The sequence below is a fragment of the Sorex araneus genome, chromosome 2 (genome assembly GCF_027595985.1).
Source record: "Sorex araneus isolate mSorAra2 chromosome 2, mSorAra2.pri, whole genome shotgun sequence".
NCBI classification, from domain to species: domain Eukaryota; kingdom Metazoa; phylum Chordata; class Mammalia; order Eulipotyphla; family Soricidae; genus Sorex; species Sorex araneus.
Window position 1 is genome coordinate 120557511 of NC_073303.1, and position 12668 is coordinate 120570178.

General features: G+C 36.9%; 1 protein-coding gene across 3 annotated transcripts in view; it reads right to left on the reverse strand.

Annotated features, from left to right (window-relative positions):
* The window catches only part of OXR1 (oxidation resistance 1), a 431839-nt gene that overhangs the window by 206859 nt on the left and 212312 nt on the right, over positions 1-12668 (reverse strand). For all 3 annotated transcript variants that reach the window (XM_055129071.1, XM_055129068.1, XM_055129069.1), the window contains exon 3: positions 3574-3770. In XM_055129071.1, coding sequence (XP_054985046.1) covers positions 3574-3770 — 197 coding nt within the window. The remainder of the gene's footprint in view (positions 1-3573; positions 3771-12668) is intronic.

Below are 12668 nucleotides of genomic sequence, written 5' to 3' on the forward strand. Positions count from 1 at the left end.
ACATAGAGTTAATATCCAGAATAGATAACTTACTCACAAAAATCAAAAACAACAAAAAAATTCAAAAATCATGTCCAAAAATGGGAGAGGGAATTAACATACACTTGTTTGCTCAAGTCAGACAGATGGCCAATATCCACATGAAAAACTACTCGTTATTACTTAGTATTAGGGATATCAACTCACACTTAATATTAGGAATATTATCTCACATCAGTGAGAATGGCACATCAACAATATTTGGAACAATCTGTGTTGGCAGAGATAATGGTGAAAAATAAACTCTGATAAGAATGCTGGTGGGAATGTTATCCTGTTCAATGCCTAGATAAAACAGGATAGAAATATTTCAATAAACTAGCAATTGAACTACCATATGACCCAGGAATTCCATGTCTGAATATCTTCCACAGAACACAAAAACATTCATTCAAAACAGACATATGAACACCATTATTCACTGAAGCACTTAGTATAATATCTAATATTTGGAATCAACCTAGATGACCAGTATGGATTGGTGGATTATGAAGATGGGATACATACACACAATGGAATACTATGCAGCTATGAGGAATGATGAAATCATGCAATTCTCTGCAACACAGACAAAATTACAGTATTTTATTTGTTAAGCTAAGGAGGCTCAGGGACGGGACGGGGATAGTTCTAGATAACTTAGGATTCAAATTCTACAGGGAGTAACAAATATTACCTGGATTTGAACAGGTCTATCTGAAAGACCAATGGGACATTTCTGGGTACTGTGAGATGTATTTTCTTTGCTACCTCTATGTCTAATTTATAGTTCTTTCTCTTTACATATAATCATCTAAATTACAAGTAGCAAAGTTACAGAGTAGTGGATATACTGGATTCTATTATTTGATATTCTCTATCTGTATGTAGTTACTATAGTTTTGCAGGATAAAGTTTCACGTCAAAGTTCAGTAGAATAAGCAAAACTTAAAAAAGGAAAAATTCTACTGTTTCTTCATCTAATGGCCCACTAGAACTAGTTCACTAATTATATAATGCATTATCCTAGTTCTCATCAACACTTTTATTTATAAAGCAGTAATAGAATGTTAACTATCTGAAACTTCAAATACTTTGCCCAGGGATTTTTCAAACTGCAGGTCATATGCCATTAGTGCTCTCCATAGTCAATTTAGTTAGTTGAGGCTGCATTAAAATATGAAATTCTTGGAACAACAGTGATCATAATAGATAGGGAAAGAAACATTTAAGACATTTCATTTGGGTTATATTCATTTTGGTTATATTTGGGTTATATATATATCTGTGTGAGTAAGTGAGTGAGTGTGTATGTACTAGTTAAGTGCTTAAAACAATATTAGGCAGAATGTATTAGGCATTACTTTAAAAAAGTAGCAAGTTTACAATATGTCATTTACTTTGATACTATACTAAGTTTAATATGCTTCTGATGTGTGTGTTGGGGAAGTGGGGAGAAGGGGGTTAAACTCAGAACCTCAAACATTTAAATTCATGACTGAGTTACATACATGGCCATAATATGCTACTTTTTAAAAAAGAATAATTAAGAACCTACATCTCTTGTCTATAAAAAAGAGGCTCTAATTATTCTTTCCTGAACTCCTTTCAATAAGAAACAAGTATTAACATAGATTAATTATTGTTAACAGCTATCAAATTAAAAGACATTTCTAAAGACGCTACTGAACATACTCATTAACCCTAAAGACATTTACAAGACTCAAAAATTAAATTCCTTAATCCTTACCCAGCATCACTGTTTAATCCAAACATGTTTTGACTATCACATGTGGTACTCAACATGGCCACCAGAGGGCTCCCATATTTTCAGTTGCATAAACCACAAATTAAGAGAAAGGCACCTTGTGATAAACGGACATGCTGACTGATGAGTGTGTTAGCTGGCAGATTTCTTTGAATGATATGATCTGCTTCTTACTGCTATCAAAAATCTGAACACTATAAATATTCACCTGCTAAACAGTCTCATAGTCAATGTTATTGACAATCAACTTCCTCGAAGGCCATGCTAACTGGTCTTTGAGACCAAAATGAAAATTGAACATTTTAGTGAGGAAATAAGAAACCTGAGAGTAGGTAAAGGTAGAGGACTCAGAAAGTTGCAGGGGTGAAGAGGGAAGAGTATGATTTTCATAGCTGATTTCTAAACACCATAAGGCCAGGTTGGAGACATTTCCTTAAGCTGAAAGGAAATGATTTAACCCAAAGATATGGAAAAATAACTGGACAGAGTCACAGAAACTTGTGAGAAACAGAACTAGAAGCTTGTCTTAGGAAGATCTTTTCTAGATGGGAACAGTTTAATATCTCATGAAAAGTGTCAAGTATTCCAAGTTTAAGCCTGGGTTATGGTGTGGTTGCTGCCAAATAAAAAGTGAGCAGAGAGGGAACATTAGTCGCCCCTGAAAGTCAGTTTCTACCAGTAATTTTTGGATACAACCAAATCTCTCCAAAACGAGATACACAAAATCAAAACACAGATCCCATTCCAGAGAAGACTGAGATGCTTGTGCATTACCCCTGGTCTAAATAACCATAGAGAGCAACATTCATCTCTAACAGACCTGTGACTAAGACGTTCAATGGCTAGTTAGAATCCAAGGTGAAACATGATTTCAAATAAAGGATAGTCAAAAACAGGTAATGATGCTTACACTCTGTGATGCTCTAGTTAAATTAAATCTCTAAGGTACTGATACTATATCCGGGAAAACAGAGATTAGGGGCCTGCAAAGGCACATACATAGCTTTGCTCTTCTCTTAAACACTGGGTTCTGGAATCACTCTAGTGTTAGCAAAGTGCAGTGATAAAGAAAGAAGGCTGGGACAGGGGTTGGTGCAAGAGTAAAGCAAAGAGAGTGCTTGCCTTGCATGCTGGCAGTCTGGGTTGGATCCCCACCATCCCATATAGTCCCCGAGCACTGCCAATAGTAAGCCCTGAGCATCGCGGGGTGTGAAGCTCAAACCAAAACAAAACAAGCAAGCAAACAAAAAGAAAGACCAGAATAAAGGCCCCATGGAACTTAATCTCCCTCAGAAGGTAATAACCATTTTCTCAGTGGATTTGTCAGTGACAGGTTGACATTAGCCATTGTCTTCACAACCTAAAGGAATGGGGTCAGGAACATGAAAGTCTAGAGGAAAAAGGAAAAGAATAGAAACAAACAAACAAACAAACAAAAACCTTCAATGTCAGCACTAACTGAAGGATTCTTTGTGTGAAAATAGTAGTAGTCACGCTTGAAAAACAAAACAAAACAAATCCGAAAGCCAAACACACAGTTTGTTCCTGAGACTAGGATATAGAAGGTGTTCAAGCTAGTTCTTCTTTAACTTTGCAGGCAGCTGTCAGTACTTTTCCATTTCAAGTAAGAAAATCACCAATCAGAAAGATAAGCATGTTAAGTGGCTGCTGAACTGGAGATCCACGAACAGCACCATTAGGAGAGATTGCATCTATTTCCAGACATCCAAATGTAATGTGAAAGTGAATCAACAAAGTGATGCATAAATGAAACATCAGGTGCTCACCAATGGTGTAGAACCGCTTCAGCTCACTCCTCCGGGAAGGGTGCTTCTGAGTGTTGGCTGCATTATTCTGCTCTTCTTCAATGATGGGGGTCTTGGGTGCAGGGGGCTTACTGGCTTGTGGCATTTGCTTTCCTGCAGCAGCCAAAGGGTTGAATCCTGGAGCAGTAATATCCACCGACTGGGACTTTTTCTTCAACCTACAGGCAAAGAAAATCACATGCTGTGATTATTGACTGACTCGAGAGACATTTACTGTATTTCAGCATTTCCGGTTTGTTGATCTCCATCATTTTTTTTCTTCAACAACTGAATAATACTTGACCTTGAAATAATTCAGAGTCTACTTTGAAATTATAGGCCTTCCTACAGTATTTTGAATTCTTCAGATATTTTTGAAACTGGGAAAACACTCTTCTTCTATCTAATAAGCTTGGAATGATTTCCTTGATATACATTTAAAAGGAGGAAATGTGGCAATTTTTTTTTAAAACAGCACACTAAAACATGCTGTCAGAAAAAAGATAATGCATCTGGCCATTGCTTTCAGTTCTGAAAGAAACACTTTTTAATGCTGTAATAAAACGCTAGTTAGAGATAAACAACTACAAACCCCCAAAGGGATAATGAAATGATTGTCTGAGTTGACAGAGGCTGCCAGTTCTTTCCTAAACAGGAATGACTAAACACTCTCTAACAATTCCTTAGCTATAACTATAAAGCAATCACATTCTTCCCCCAAATGCTCTCAGTGGCACTGGTGATGTTGATCATGTCTAGATTTTAATGGGTTGATATAAGGTCTACAATGGAGAGCAAAAATCATCTATAAAACATGTTCTCCACCCAGGCCTGAGAAAGCTGCTCTTTGTATAAAAGGAATTGGTGAATTATCTGAGTTAAATTCAGTCACTTTAAGCTGTAAGGCTTGATATTTAAATGTAACTAAACACTAAGCTGGATGATTATTGGCTCTTAGCACATCTGGGGATTAAAACAAAATGTTGCTTTTCCAGTCTTAAGTCCCCATTAAAAACAAGTTGGCAGTTTTATTAGAAATAGTAATGACAGCAGAACATTTGCTACTTATAGAAACTTTTGTAAATCTAGATCTCTACTTAGGCTTGTCCAGAATATTAATGCCTATTTTCTATCCCAATAAGAATCTACGCATATTTCTACTTGCAACTTGAAGATCTCCATTGGGAAGTTTCCCAAGACTGATACCACAATAACCTCACCAGAGAGTTATTTGTAAATAATTCTCATAAGGACCTATGAAATTGAATTTATTCATGCAAAAGCTTTCTAAATAGAATTGAGTATATCAATGAATAAAAGATTATTTGATGAAAGCAGCGTTTACTAAATTTTAATCTTTAAATATCAACTGTTTGATTTCTCCCCTATCGACACACTGCTATTTCCACTCAGTAGTCATGAAAATGGACTCATTCTATCCAGAGTTTCAAAAGACTCATTTTAAAAGGCATGAGAAATGTAGCTAAAACAACATGATACCTATGGTATGCTCAACAAAAAGGCATGGCAGAAACATAAAGACATAATATCAAGTGTATAAAAATGGTGCAGGTGCCTTGGAAAAATGTCTAACAATATCTGCTTAGCTCTAGGCAAGAACCTCTAAACTCATCAATTCACATCAAGTCTATATCTGACACAAATATTGTGCACATAAATGTATGTATAATCAAAGAAAAGCTGTCATAATATTCACAGAGGCACTTTTGTATGATCAAATACCAAAAACAATCCAAATATCTGTGCACAGCAGAAATGAATAAATACATTTTGAGTTATTTGGAAAATAAAAATTTGTATATCATTACAAACTACAGCTACTTACAACATGAATGGTTTTCATAAAAGTAATGTTGGGCTAAAAGAGGTCAAGATAAAAAAATGCAAATACTACATATTTCCATTTATGTACATTTCAAATAGAAACAAAACTACCTCAAATATTAAAAACATGGGCAGGATAAGTGAGCAGAATTGTTACACTGATGCAGATATTGAAAGGTTTTCTGCATTCTAGGAATAATTTGCTTTGTGATTTTTTTCTAGATATGCCAGGATGAAACTCTTTTATAAAAATCTAAAGACATATGATTTTGACATATAGGATATTTCCAGGTTTATGCTATACTTAATGGGCTGGAACGATAGCATAGTGGGTAGGGCATTTGCCTTGCATGTAGCTGACCTGGGTTCAATTCCTCCGTCCCTCCCTGAGAGCCCAGCAAGCTATCGAGAGTATCACGCCCACATGGCAGAGCCTGGCAAGCTACCTGTGGAATATTCAATATGCCAAAAATAGTAACAACAAGTCTAACAATGGAGACGTTACAGGTGCCTGCTTGAGCAAATCGATGAGCAATGGGATGACAGGATGTCAGTGACCGTGACCCTGATGCTATACTTACTATTTCCCATAAAACTGAGTGACCTTTGAATTTATTGTCTTGTAACAAAAATAATATGTATTTACTGAATGGCCACTTGGAACAAAAAAGAAGAGAGTAAAAGATGATGAATGAATTATTAGCTTCAAGCCTCACAAAGATGACCAAATTACAGTGAATCTAAAATGAAAACATTCACCCATTAGAAACAGCTTTTCCTATTTTCATCCCCTTGTTTTCAACGAACAGCAAAGAATGTGTTTCCCAATCTCTGAATGTCTACTCTGCATCATCTGCTATCATGGGTATCAGGGATAGAATGGTCACAACAGGCAAAACACCCACCATTATGGGGTTCTTCCTGTTATATAGAGGGAGACTGGTACAAAATAAATAGCGTATCATTGTATCACTGTCATCCCACTGTTCATCGATTTGCTCAAGCGGGCGCCAGTAATGTCTCCATTCATCCTAGCCTGAGATTTTAGCAGCCTCTCTTTACTCTCTTTACTCGTCCTTCCCAATGGTGCTGCACTGGAGGCTCTTTCAGGGTCAGGGTAATGAGGCCCATCATTGTTGCTGGTTTTGGCATATTGAATATGCCATGGGGAGCTTGCCATGCTCTGCTGAGCAGAAAAGATACTCTCCGTTATCTTGCTGGGTTCTCCGAGAGGGAGAAGTAGACAATAGGAGGTTGTGAATGCCTCCTATTGGTACAAATACAAACCAGGAGGCAAAAATGAAGTATACTAAAATGGAACCATAAAAGATGCAAGGAAGTGAAATGTATGTGCATCCTCCTCTATGGAGATGAGCACTGGCCCAAGAGCCTACTGCGCTGTGTAGAAGAAGTCACCAGAACATCTACAGAGCAGCATTTCAGACAACAAGAGACTTGGGAGTTTTGTATTGGACAAACAAGGTGACTGAGTACAGGAGAGGTTCGGGAAACTACAGAATGAGAGCAGATCATATAGAGCTTCAAGCCATTAAGAAATCAAGTCAAGAGAAGTTTTGTGAAAAGAAAGGACTGGATGATTACATAGTAATGTAGCACTGTCACTGGCACTGTCACTGTCATCCCATTGTTATCAATTTGCTCGAGCAGGAACCAGTAACGTCTCCATTGTGAGGCTTGTTGTTACTGTTTTTGGCATATTGAATATGCCATGGGGAGCTTGCGAGGCTCTACCGTGCGGGTGAGATATTCTCGGTAGCTTGTCGGGCTCTCTGAGAGGGATGGAGGAATCAAGTCCAAGTAGGCTGCACGCATGCAAGGCAAATGCCCTACCCGCTGTGCTATAGTCCCATGTAAAACAATCATTATGGCTTCTTTGCTGAAATTAAGTGTAAGGTTATATATACTTCAAGATTAAGGTAAAGGCAATATTCTTTAAGGAACAGCCATTAAGACGTGATCTAATGTGCAGCAAACTTGAGAATACACCAGGTATTTCACACATAGCCATCTACTTTTTATTCATGTCAGGATTTTCCCAATAGCAACAAGCTAGTCTTTTTTTTTTTTTTTTTTTTTTTTTTGCTTTTTGGGTCACACCCGGCGATGCACAGGGGTTACTCCTGGCTCTGCACTCAGGAATCACTCCTGGCGGTGCTCAGGGGACCATATGGGATGCTGGGAATCAAACCTGGGTCTGCCGCATGCAAGGCAAATGCCCTACCCGCAGTGCTATTGCTCCAGTCCCGCACCAAGCTAGTCTTAGTCTAGTGCTGGCTGTCTGAAGCTATATGTTATAATATACCATAGGCAGCTAAAAAGTAAGAAACACAAATTATGGGACAAATTTTGGGTTGTTAAAGACAAAGTAAATTAGTTTCAACATAACTTTCCAGAAAAAAAAATAGTAGAGTCTAAAAAATATTGCACTGCACCTACAATTCGAAGACATCACCAATATTTGGGGCTGAGGCAATAGTATAGTAGGTAGTGCATTTGTCTTGCATGCCAACCCAGGTTCTATCCACAGTATCCCATATGGTCCCCCGAGCACTGCCAGGAGTAATTACTGAGTGAAGAACCAGGAGTAACCCCTGAGCATTGCTGGGTGGGCCCCAAAAATGAAACAAACAAACAAACAAACAAAAGATTACAAAAGAAATCACTGGTACTTATCAATGTTTTTCATCTTAAAACATTACTTTCAATGACAAGGCATTTCATTTCAAAGTCAAGGAAGAGCAAGGATTTAATGGCAAGGAATTGTAGATTTTAGAAAAAGAAAGCAAACAGGTCTCTAGCTCTCAGCAAAAATTATTTTCAAAATGTAAAGATGATGTTTTAGCTCAAATTCACATAGCTGCTTATTTTATTGTCAGGGGTTCCTTACATTTTATGCTAGTCTATTTTAGAATTGATCAGTTGCTAAATTAAAGGCTCATCTAGGAGGTGAATTGGTATGACTGTTTAGCTTCGATAAGAGCTAGATACTGAAACTGATGAAGTTTCATATCAATTCCAAATGTCAAAAAGTCTCACACATCCTTTTAATGGTTTCTTTGCAATAAGCAAAGGAAATAACTCTGGACTCAAAGGCAAGTAAAATAAAAACAATTCTTGGGTCTTTTTCTGTTTTGTCCCTTTCCATCAAACACTGTTCTTGATCAAGACATGAATGGTATCAGGTTTTCACAGATGTGCATGTGCAAGATTGAAATCCTGCTAAGAGGTGTATAGGGCTGCATTAGGAAAAGACTTGGGTTTGCCCATTCTTAAAAAGCAGAACTGTGTGAGTAAGTGAAGTACTCTCCAAGGAGTCTAAAAATGACTACTGTGGTTGACAAGGAAACCCGCTAAATGCTACCTTCAATTCCCAAATTTCATGAAAGGGGATGTCTTTGTGCATTTTTAACAATGCTTTTAATTAAATGTGCTAACTGTAAATATAGCATAATGGAATATGTAGGTGTACATGAGATAAAATACCCATTGATAGCAAGATGAAACAGCACAGAGACAAGAATAATCACTTCATAGACACCAAAAAGATCTTTATTTAATATGTTTTGCATTTCCAAATGAAAACGAATGCAAATGTCTTAGATGGGGAAAAGGAAATAAATGAAAGGAGCTACCCGTGTTGGCATGGAAGCAAAAGGCCATATTTTATCCCAATTCTGAGCAGAAAAATAGTTCTATCTCTAATGACCAACCAGTATTCCAAGACTTTCTTTCAGCATGGTCATTATGCTGGATGTGTTCTAAAACTCAATTTTCCCCTCTAAAATTGAGGACAAAATACACCCCGGAAGGTTCTGAGATTAAGTAAATAACTTTTGTGGGACCACTTAACATAGTACAGACATGCCTTCCAGAGAATTCAAGTCCTGCCCTCATTATAGAGGAGGAAGGAGAATGTCATCATTTCTCTCCCTTTCAAAGGATGCTGAAGAAATGATATTGGTGTTTCAGAATCCTTTCCTGCAGCACCAACATAGCAAATCTGAAGTCTGCATGGATGGCTTTGCATTCTGGTGGAGATTTCATGCATTTTGGAGTATGAGTTTGAGGAAAGAGCTTTGGAAACTGACAAGAGCACATGAGAGCTGGTGCTGTGTCGTACAATGCAGTCTTTCCTGTGCTACCTTTCAGAGCACAAAGGAAGCCATCACATCATACAGATTATTTGTCTACACTTGTGTGGGACTGATTTCAAACAGAAAACTCAGAAAGAGAAGGAAAGACCAGAAAACCATGCAAGAAATAAAAGGTTTTTACCATTCCTTCTCTGCAAAAATGGGGTTCATATCAATTTCCACTAGTTCTCCAAGAAGGAAAACTCTAGCAAACAGATGAGGAAATATCAAGTCATAAAAACAGAGGAAAAAATAACTGGTCTAAAATATTCAACACACCAATTTAAACACAATGATTCTGGTAGTATGATAGTAATCAGCTGCATTTTATTCTTGCATAAACTATTGCACTTAATAGACACATACACAATATTTCACTGTTTCAATAAGAAATTGTGTAAAATACATAATTCTTTGGTTTCTACGAGATAATGGACATCACAAATCCAGATTTGGTGCCAACATTGGCTAAATGTAGTTTTCCATTGCTCTGCAGAGGTCTTGTCTCAAGGATCTGGGTCAACTCTCTATCAATGACTTTCATTAGAGATCAGCTTTCTGGATTCTTCTTTCTGTGCAGCCCTTTATTATGAGCCAGTCTTTTACTATTATAGTCCCCTTTCCCTCCTATCATTGGGTTTTCAATGTCTATCTCTAACCTTCTACCATCTTCCGCTTCAGTCATAACCAGGCAATGCTTTTTATCTATTTTACCCTATCATGTTTGGCATCATTTAACAATTTTGCAGTCTGTCCCAATACTGCATGAAGAACTTTACCTGAAACCTAAACCAAATTCTGATTATGACTTAAACATTTCAAAAATATTTTGAGTTCTCATCTGGGATTACTTCTTTGATCCAGAGAAATTCAATTTATATCTGAATTTTTGAATAATTGGGCAAATTCTTAAATTCTATAGCCATTTGGGAAAACCGAGCACTAAGTTATCCACTTTCTTATTGTTCCAGAATGCCCCTGACAAGAGAAGCAACAGTTGAGATGGTTTACTCTAGTGTAATGGGAATAGGTCCTGAGTCATAGGAACTAAAGGTGGCAGAGTATTGACATGCCACAGCCATATTTTCACATATGTGACTGTGTACCTCAATAATAATGGCAGAGTGCTAAAATGCTAAAGAATATGAACATGAAGCCCGAATTCCCTGGTACTGAATTTCTAATCTGGTATTTATTATCTGTGTGATCATGGCTAATTTTCTCACCCTTTGTCTGGCTTGATTTTTCTTATGTAATATGTAGGTATTTACAGTGTATATGCCATGAAATTGACAGTATAGCTTAATTAACATTTATAAAAGTGCTTAAGAGAGTTGGTAGGTAGTAGCATCACATAAGTTTTGATCTAGACAAAATAGCCATAAATTCAGTCGTCGAGCACTTACCCTAAATATAGATCATGTGCTATCCACACATTAATTTATTAATCACAATAAATCTATGGAGTAGGTATGTTTTCTATTTGCAAGAAGGACCAACTAAGGTATAGAGAAAGTGATAGGACTAGGCGTTCTAAAAGCTGAAATTCAACAATAACATTTTGACCAAAACATTAGACTTGGGAGTTAGGAAAGATAAATTTCAGCTGTAACACTTACCTGCTATGGGAAAATACATGGGAAAGTACATAGACTGTCTTGCCCATTTTCTTATCTTTAACTGCAGTTTTCATGCTCTTTGCTTTACCTGAGAGCAGCCATGAGCATACAGTGGTTTGATTACATGAGAGCATTTTTATAAAGCTCCATAGAAATATGCAATAACGCAGTAGCTATACACATTCACTCCTGCCCCATTCATATGTTGTATACCTACACAAATAAGCATACACACATATCACATAGCTGTTTGTGAATGGCTATGCCCTCAAAGATTCAACACTTGCCTTCCTTTCCAGTAACTTCCAGCGAGAAGACCATCTGTGGTTTGCACAACTCATTACTGTTAGCAAAGCTGTCTCCTTGCTTCCTAAAAGAGCTAATGTAAGGATATTTTTTGAAGTACTAAAGCTGCTGAGAATGCTGATTTCCCGAGTAGGATACTGTGGCTGCTGCAAAAATCTCAAGTCACTCAAAAAGAGCAATTGAGAGCAAATGTGAAGCTTCTTCACATTGCAAAATTAAGAGCTTTTGTTACCCCTCCTGTAAAATCTGATGAAAAATCAGCAGCTAAAAAAACCCCACACAATCAGCAAAACACAAACCTATTCATAAGTCTAACCAGAAGAATAGACAGATTGGAAAACTAGGCACTAATACAAGAAAGCAACCCCTTGGGACATGGAGTGTTCCAAAAGCAGCTTCTTCTCTAATCCTGCAGCTCTATTATTTGTGTCCCTAAACACAAAGATTAAGACATAAAATGTCAATCAGGCATATCAAGCAATACAAAATTTTCTTTTTCAATTTCAAACAGTGCAAAATGTTTCAACAGAAGTACCTGGTTAGAGTTCAAATAAGTATAGAGACAATTAATGAGACAATAAAACTAGAAGCTTTTTTATAATGATATATAGATTCACTTTGAGAAATTTAAGTATCCTTAGCCATTCTTAGTCATTTAAAGAAAAAGGAATTCAAAAATGAAGTTGCAGGTAAAAATGATAAGTTGGAATGGTTTCCTAGAAATCTCATGTTAAATTCAGTTGAGTATCAGTCTGTGCAGGGTGAGGCCAGTGTCTAGTATAGGAATCACATAGCAGTGTACACGAATTTGTTGCTATTATATCTAAAATTATTCTAACGTGCTAGAAATTAAATCTAAGACTAATCTGTATCTCTAGAGTTCAATAAGCTCTGACATAACAGATGAACATATTGTACTGACCTTTCATCAAAGAGATATGCAAGTCCGTGAATTTTATTTCCCTATGCCCTACCACTTCAGAAAAAAAGAGGTGAGGAGAAAAGCATTTTCTATGAGTAGCCCTCACTTCCAGCTCAGTCCCTATATTCATCAGAATTATGGTTAAGTCTCTCTCTCTATTGTATTCCTATGACTTAACACACTTTTCTGTTTGTATGTGTATATATGTCGATATATCTACATATCTACATA